The sequence below is a fragment of the Onychostoma macrolepis genome, chromosome 04 (assembly GCF_012432095.1).
Source record: "Onychostoma macrolepis isolate SWU-2019 chromosome 04, ASM1243209v1, whole genome shotgun sequence".
Lineage (NCBI taxonomy): Eukaryota > Metazoa > Chordata > Actinopteri > Cypriniformes > Cyprinidae > Onychostoma > Onychostoma macrolepis.
This window is the reverse complement of record NC_081158.1, coordinates 32,704,971-32,713,248: the sequence shown is the minus strand read 5'-3', so window position 1 is coordinate 32,713,248 and position 8,278 is coordinate 32,704,971. Positions and strand designations below refer to the sequence as shown.

The 8,278-nt window shown below is 38.1% G+C and overlaps 1 protein-coding gene across 1 annotated transcript; it reads right to left on the bottom strand.

Moving 5' to 3' along the window:
* Positions 1–168: 168 nt before the first annotated feature.
* Positions 169–7,612, bottom strand: pik3cg (phosphatidylinositol-4,5-bisphosphate 3-kinase, catalytic subunit gamma). Its single transcript, XM_058774192.1, has 11 exons — positions 7,403–7,612; positions 4,555–6,548; positions 4,097–4,162; positions 3,789–4,014; positions 3,602–3,705; positions 3,203–3,349; positions 3,030–3,120; positions 2,769–2,899; positions 2,332–2,443; positions 1,337–1,494; positions 169–1,260 (listed from the first exon to the last, which is right to left on the bottom strand). The coding sequence occupies exons 2-11, from the start codon at positions 6,538–6,540 to the stop codon at positions 979–981; spliced, it is 3,303 nt and encodes a 1,100-aa protein (XP_058630175.1). The 5' UTR covers positions 6,541–6,548; positions 7,403–7,612; the 3' UTR covers positions 169–978.
* Between the last annotated feature and the right edge of the window lie 666 nt (positions 7,613–8,278).

The window sequence follows — 8,278 nt, the reverse complement described above, 5'->3', positions numbered from 1 at the left end:
ATTGACTTTCATCGTAATGGACTAAAATAAATAATAAAATAAAATAAAAATCATATCCTCTTTTGTGTTCCACAGCAGAAATAATACATTAAATGCATGCAGAAAATTGAAATTGAAATTAAAAGAATTGCAAATTGAGAAGAATAACTGATACAGACACATTGACAGTTTATTTACAAAGCATTTTAATAAAAAGTAATTAAATACATATTTTTAAAAAATCATTTCATGTTGATGTGGGACATTGGTAATTAAATATAAAATATTTGCTCTACCTGATTAAATATAAAACTAAAGATTAAAGTTAATAATTATTGTAATCAATATCGTTTCCATTTTTTATGTTGAATAATATTTAGAAAAAAAAATAATCTAGAAAAGGGGGTTTCATTGTACAAGCCGGTGGTCCCCATGTTTACATCGCGTGACCAGATACATACTATGCCTTTAATCTTAGAAACTCACCTTATTATCATTATTAGACACTTGAAATTACAGAATAAATTAATAAAGGGTGACAAATAAATGTGAATAGGGCATTTCAAACATGACATCTGTAAATAAAAACTTTTGCATTATGCAGCATCCAAGCTAATAGGTCATATCAGAGCCAGAATTAAAATTACTTGGTGCTCCATCTCGAAACGTACGCAGATTATCTATGCAAAACTAACCGAATACAAGCTCTTCTACTGACTTTTGCTATTTGTAGCTTTATTATGGGAATTTAAAATGACCCAATTCTTAAAACACGTAAAAATGTATTGTATTACAGTGCAAGATAATATCAAGACTGCAAGCATTAAAAACAACACAATGCATGATGTACGTGCATTAAATAATATAATTTAGGTCTATAAAAAGGTTTTTGGTAAAATTCTCAATTCTAAAAATACAACAACTGAACACTTGAAAAAGCGTCACTTTTTTAAAATGAAAACACTAATTTACTTCATTGAGGAAATGTAATGTTTGTCTTCAAGCTGAACGTTTCTCCACACCCTGTTTAATGCCTAGCACCAAGTGTAGGAACCAGTTGAACTGCACCGTCCAACCCTTGTCCCGGCAGATCTCGATTTGGTCCAAGAAGTGTTGTTTGGCCTCGTCCTCCGAGCGTCCGACCGTCAGAGCTTCCCTTATGTACTCGATGTCCTCCTTGCTGGTCAGCTGAGGCATGCCGGTCATCAGCATCATAGAGAACAGAATGATCAGCAGGTTGGTGTGGTGTCTCAGAGCCAGGTATGCCTTCAGGCAAACGTTCTGCGATTATGAGGCAGATTACGTTTAGTCACAGCAGAGGAGTCTGTTGCTAACAGGTGAAATAGTAAGAATGTACCTGAAACTGGAGGAAATGAGGGCTGCTTTTTTTGCCCGTTGTGCTCATCACATAGAGAAAATCAGGAGTCAGCACAAAAGGAACTCGCTCCTTGCTGATCCCCATGAAACTCTTGTAGTTTCCAAGTATGTGACCGAAATCAATGTGGAATAGGTTACCTAGTTGAAAACACATGCATTTTGTTATTGTTCCTTGAACTGGTTAACTAATGAAACATTCAAGTTTCAATACAACCTGAGCTCAAACATCAGCATCTGCGGCATAGTTTTAATGAGCATAAAAAAAATTATAACATTTTATAAAGCGGATAATCAAGGGTGCACAATGCAAGTAAATAGGGCCAATTTTTGCAGGTTTATAAATGATATAAAAGCACTTAGACAATTCGTCTGTTAAAACTTGTGTATTATTTGAACTGTAAATTATTTGAATTGCTTTTTAAATCAGCATTTTTACAGTTGCTTGGAGATTTTAGGGTTCATAGCATTGAAAGGCGTAAAACTGGTTATAAGAAAAAGTTAGTTTGTTTATTTATAAAATTTTAAGTTAGTAAATTATGTTTTTTTAGGCTATATATGAAAGATTTAAGCTTAAAATACTGAACCCTAAATAAAAGAAAATAACATTAATAATTATTATTATTTAGGGTTCAGTATTTTAAACTTAAGTCTTTCATATAATATAAATATTGTTTTATTATTGTTATATTATTATTTTATTTCACCTTTATTTTAATTACAGATAATAGTTTTAGTTAACAATAACTAGTTAACAATAACAAAACTGATTCACTTCAATGGTAAGTACCACACTGTGTGTACATGTGTATATATATATATATATATATATATATATAATTTTTTATTTTTTTTTGGTAATTAACATTATGCCCCAAATGCCGTCGACTGAGCTTAACTTGAACATAACCTGGAATCTGGAATATTCCTCTAACAGCCATTTTCTAGCAGAGAGGTTCCTGTAATAACAATAATTACCTGTCTCTGTAATCATTATGTTGTCATTGTGACGATCACCGATGCCCAAGACATAAGTTGCCACGCAATACCCTCCACAGGAGAACACAAAGCGTTCAACAGCCTGCTGGTGCTGAAGAGGTGGTGTGGGATGGAAAAATGCACAAACATATCACAAATGCATGACCTTTCACATTTGCGTCAAGCAAACACAGACATGCAAACAAGCAAACATCTGACGTATGACCTAACCCCCTTATAAGAAGCTGAACTTGACCAAACCTGCTGACGATAGTACACGAGTGTTCAAAAATAGCACACTGGTTGTGTGTAGTTGCTGTGTTCAGTCGGGTTCTCCACAAAGGCAAACTCACTCAAACAAAGACTCTAATGCACCAGGAAGTGAGAGGTTTCCTTCCTCTTTAGCACATACAACAGTATAAATGGAAATAACATACCTTGTCCTCATTCACACACTTTTCACAAAGCCACTGGCTGAGGATCTCATCTTTAAAAGCTCCGGTGTTCCCGACAGTACTTTGTTGAATGTTTGCAATAGTAGTGGCATCCTTCACTATTTCAATCATTCCTAGCAGAGGAACATGAAGAATTCACCATGTTGTTTGACTCAAAGCAGTGTGTTATGCATTTACTTTTTTAATTGCTTTTGCTTAATAACTTTAAAAAAACACAAAAAATACACAATCAACCACAATTACCGATTTTATTTCCAGTGGAAATACATCCATATGGTAACAAGGAAAGATCCAAAGACTCCAGTTCCCAGATAGACTCCATTATCAGTAAAATCTGAGAGAAACAATGGTCTACTTGAGAGACAGCACTGATAATGTTGGTCATGACTGCCAGCTTGCATTTAAATGATGTCTACCTGTAATATCAACATGTCCTGACGAAGGTCATCCCCGTCTTTAAAGATGATCCCAATTGTGTCACTCGACAAGGTGGTGGGGTCGGCTCGTTTGAACTGCAGCCACAAGGGTTTCTTCTTGGATGCCATCACTTTGCATTGTTCAATCTACAATTAATAATATGGTGCAATAAATAATGGGTGCATTGTCCAGGACTATTAATTTAAAAAAAAAAAGTGTCTTTATTCATATTAAAGGAATATTCATGGTTATGTTCAACTGACAACACTAGTGTTGATTACCACAATTATTGATTTCCACTCATCCCAGTAAGAGACAGTGGAAGTCAATGGGGCCAATTAGTACACATAGAACTCAGTAACAACTGAAATGGAAGAGATCCGTATGGTTTTACGTACCACAAGCGCCCCTGCCCGTAGGCCTGGGTCGTAAGGCACTCTAAAGCTGTCTGGTAACCCTAACGTCTGCAGACCTTCCAGTTTCTGACGCAGCTGAAAAACAACTACATTGTTCCCACAACATTAGATATGCACTGTATTTGCCTATTGCAATATGCTAAGGACAAACACTGGCTGTAGTTATCACCTTGTGCGGACACGTCATACTTTTCAGCAGACATTTGCTTAATCTCACGAGTGACTTTTTGCAAGGCCTCTGTCATCTCCACCTGCTTCCTGAAGTCCTGCAGCATGGCTTCACCACAGCCTCGGAGGTAAGCTTCAAGTATTACGGCATACCTCTGCTGATAGTGCATGGATTGAGCGATTTCGCTACGCAGGAACCAGAACAAGAAATGGCCGATCCGCTTGCTCTGTGAAGGAGTCACAGGAGTTAAACCCGAGAACTCTTTAAAAAATAAAAACTGACTGTAGACAGATGAGGTTCTGACTTACTCTAAGCGCACGTTTGAGAAGAAACCTGGCGAGTGCGCTGTCATGGTACGGTTCAAATTTTACAGCCTACAAAACAAATAAGCAGCAACAAAGGTTAAGATTCTTTGGCTGATGATACACGGGGCAACTTTTTGAGCAATTTTGCCAGCCAACTTTTTTTTAGCAATATTTCGTGGGCACTTTTCCATTGAGAATGGGTAACAAATTTCTATATGGATATTTTAGATCAGTTGTGGGCCTTGTGTCTCACCTGGTTACTTGTTGACGGCAGCATTGCCAAAAAAGCTGCCCCGTGTATCATCATTTGAGTTGCACATTACATGGTTCATTTTATGTAAATGTTTACTTTGCATGGTGATTTTAATAGCCAGCTGACGTCTCTTTGTTAATGTTGAGTTGTTATGTCTGAGCAGTTATGCAAAAGCAACCGCAGTGTGTTGTAAATACCCGAGCCTCACCTGAACAAGCTGCAAGAGGTACCGCAGGACATCGTCATCTTCCAGGGTCTCCAACTTCCGGACGGCCATAGTGCGCACATTTTCATCAGAGAAGTGGCAGTCCAGTAACTGTAAAGCCAAACCCACATCTAATGAGCTTCGGTCCCATATGGTGCTCCTTTCAAGAAGACAGTGCGTTATCATTACAGCCTCTTGTTTGCCCCACTTAACCGAGGAAAGAAACTTCGGATAGGCTTTGGGATCCTTCATGCACTCTTGCCGGAAGTGCCAAAGCAATTCTTTATCTTCGGAGCTGAGCGGATGCAAAGGGTCGGTAGCAATTATCTGCTCGAACTGTTTGCGCAGATGGTTGGGCATCTCTCTTTGCCCTCGCTCCCCTTCCATTTCCGAGTCTGGAGAATCCTTGCTTTTGGGAAGGGCCACAGGGTAGCAGTACTTGTCCAGGAGAATGGCAACAGCCATGGAGCTGTTCTTGTCCGGGTTGGTTGCGGACGTGAGCTTGTCTGCGTTCACGCTGCTGTTATCCTCACTCTTCTCAGGCATCTTCCACATGTGCAAGATGAACTCTCCTTGTCTTAGCAGGGAGCGGTGGTCCACCAGTAGCAGGTTGACATAGTACAGCAGGCGGCTCTTGTTTTTGCATTCGTTTTCCTTGGACGTTTGAGTCTGCGCTTTTCCACACGACACCTGCAGGCTAAGTCGGGCACCTTTGGGTAAGTCCTTGATCTTTATGTTGAACTCCAACCAGGTGTTCCAGAGCACCTCCTCTGTGAAGGGTTTGGAGATTGTCCTTTCTTGGGCCAGCAGCTGTTGTCCGTGGAATATACTGGCTTCTACAAACACAATCAACTCGGAATTGCGTGGCAGCACTGGTATGTCAATCCCCAAGATCTTCACCCTGAATTTACGATTGCAGTCCCAAAGGGAGATGGTAAACACCTTCTCATGGTCTTTCTCAGTGATGGTCAGCTGTTCATGAGTACCAGCGACACCGGTGCAGTCATCAACCTGAGACCAGTCCTCTTTTTGGACCACATCTTGTTCTGGGTCTGGAGGATGCTCTAAAACCAGATGGATCTCTTCACCATTTTTAAGACACTGTCTGATCCAGTGGAAATCTTTGATGGCGTAGTTGCCATATAGGTATTCCTCTCTTCCACAAACCCTCAAGACAAAATCGGATTCGCTGACGTCTTCCGATATGCCTAAAATTGCTCGCTTTTTTGTAATCTTGGCAAAGAAGCTCTGAAGAACCTGGACAGGTGTGTCATCTATAGACACCTTAATAGTCTGGCTTGTTGTGTCCTTGTGTATCACTACCAGGATGTGATTGTTGCTTATTTTGCTCATCAGGTATTCAGGGAGAGGCTTTGAGGTCATCCATGGATCCATTGAGTAGAGTTTGGGATCTCGATCAGACAGCTCAATTTTCCGGGGGGTCAGTAGCTTTCTTCGCGTGAACTCCAGTTCATCGTCATGGACGTTGCTGACATCTGTAACATCATATCCGATTAGGTGGTTCAGAAACCGTTGATATTGAAGCGAATCCTCAATAGGCTGCGTTCTAACAACCAGGTGAATCTTCCCGACCTCTTTTCTCAATGCTTTCCAATATTTGATACAGTCAAGGGTTTGGAATACCTGCTGCTTGTCGTAGATCTCATACCAGTTGCCTTTCTTCTGGTAAAGCAGCATGCAGTGGTCCGGAGAGTATTTTTGGTAAAATTCAGGGCACAACTTAGTGGTTACCGCTCTGTGCCAAATTTGAACCTTCACCTGCTCTACCGTCCAATTGCCAGTCACGTCTATATGCAATGTGTCTGGGTTCCTGCTATTTTTGTTGGTGGTGGGAAGTACAAACTCTACAGCTATATTATCCGTCGATACAGCTGAGGTAGATGTAAATGCTTTCATCTTTCTTCTTCTCCTCTTGTTTTCCTCTCTACGAACTACTGGTGGTTCATCATCACTGGCTTGGTGTTCCATAACCAATGCTAAATTTGTAAAAGAAAGGGGTTTTTTTTACACAAAGGACTAGGGCTGATTATTTTCATGCATATATATGAAAAACCACCACAGATCAGCATCACAATATTTTGACAATGAATTATTTATATTCTAATTATTAACTCCGCCCCCATCCTGAATATTTGGCAATGAATGAGTTAATAAATAATTTTTAAAAATCTATAAATATTACAATTCAATGATTAAACCTGAAGTATCTTCCTAAAATAAATAAAAAAATAAAAAAATAAAAATCCATAATTGCACTGGACTCCATCAACACTTAAAATAGCTGTATAGGAGGTGAACATGTGAAAAATATGCTTCTGAAGAAATAGAAGCACACCAAATATTACTTGTTATTTACTTAGACATTTCTAGATATATTCTAGTTATTACGGGGTTGCATTATCTAACACACCATCTAATACGAGTTAACGTTCACTTCATGCAAAGGAAGTCACCAAAGCAGGAAGCAAAAAATGTGCTAAGCCCTTTAAACAACAATAACAATCTTTTAAAAACAGAAAAGTTCGCAAATAACGCAAACCGAATGTCACTGCAATCAATGTGTTTCCTACACTGACCAGTTTGCTAGCGGAAACTTTGAAAGGAACATTTCCATGTTGCAGAAACACACAGCAAATGCGGAAGTTTCTTAAAATAATAACACTCTGAAAAGTGTTATATTTACAGTAAAAACACAAGTATTTTAACTACGGTGCAACGTTAATGTTGCACAAATTAATAAGACAAACTGATTGTAACACTGACAGATCAGAAGTAACGGTTTTGCCGGAAGATTGCCGTAAAAAAAAGCGGAAAAAATAATAAAACTCACCGTTCAACAAACGCAGAGCCAATGACCCTGAAGGCGGTCGGGTAAATGCTTATACATGGATGCAGTAAAACTCAGTACAGACCACATGAAAGTAAAACGCTCTTATTCCAGCAGTTATTACTCCAAAATAAAGGCGATCAGTCACAGAAGCGCGTTTCTCCTCCTCTCACCATCTGATCACGCATGACGGATTCCGCTGCTGCTCCCATTGGCCCGACACATTGAGTCACTCTCTACAGAATACCTTGTAGGATGTTTAAAAAAAAAATGCAAATATGTTTTGCATAGACAATACGGGTTTTATATTTGATAACGTTACGGATTTAAAATGCAAAGTTTATTATGAATTTTAAATCAGGTATTTTCCAGTTCATGCACTGAGGCACTGTTCTTTTCCCTGACCTTGCGTTATTAATTTTTCATAATGCATTGACGCATTATTTGGACTGGATTTGCAATAACAACCCCTCAGCTTTATTTTTATATTTATCATTTCATAATATATTCTTAATAGTCAAATTGCAAAAGGATATATATATATATATATATATATATATATATATATATTTTTTTTTTTTTTTTTTTGGTTTGTTTGTTTTTGTAATTTTATAAGAGATATTGTTTATTTGTTTACTTGTAAACAACACAAAAACTGATGCAAGCAAAGTTTTATGATCTAATTCAAGTTTTAAAGTCCAGTTTTAAATGTTTTTCATCCAGTGTGTCAAACTTTCACTATGTTACTTGTGCAATGGTGTCCTCTAGTGGTGTGTTAGAGATTTATAAATTTAGATTTATTCACTTAAATTTTAACATCTCATTCTACATTTTTAAATCCTCCATTGGTTTATATATATATATATGTGTGTGTGTGTG

Excerpts from the sequence above, each read along its gene's own strand:
- pik3cg (XM_058774192.1), bottom strand. The coding sequence starts at position 6,540 with ATGGAACACCAAGCCAGTGATGATGAACCACCAGTAGTTCGTAGAGAG. Across the intron at positions 4,163-4,554 it reads ACCTCTTGCAGCTTGTTCAG|GCTGTAAAATTTGAACCGTA; the intron begins GTGAGGCTCGGG and ends TTTGTTTTGTAG. Across the intron at positions 1,261-1,336 it reads CTCATTTCCTCCAGTTTCAG|AACGTTTGCCTGAAGGCATA; the intron begins GTACATTCTTAC and ends TCATAATCGCAG.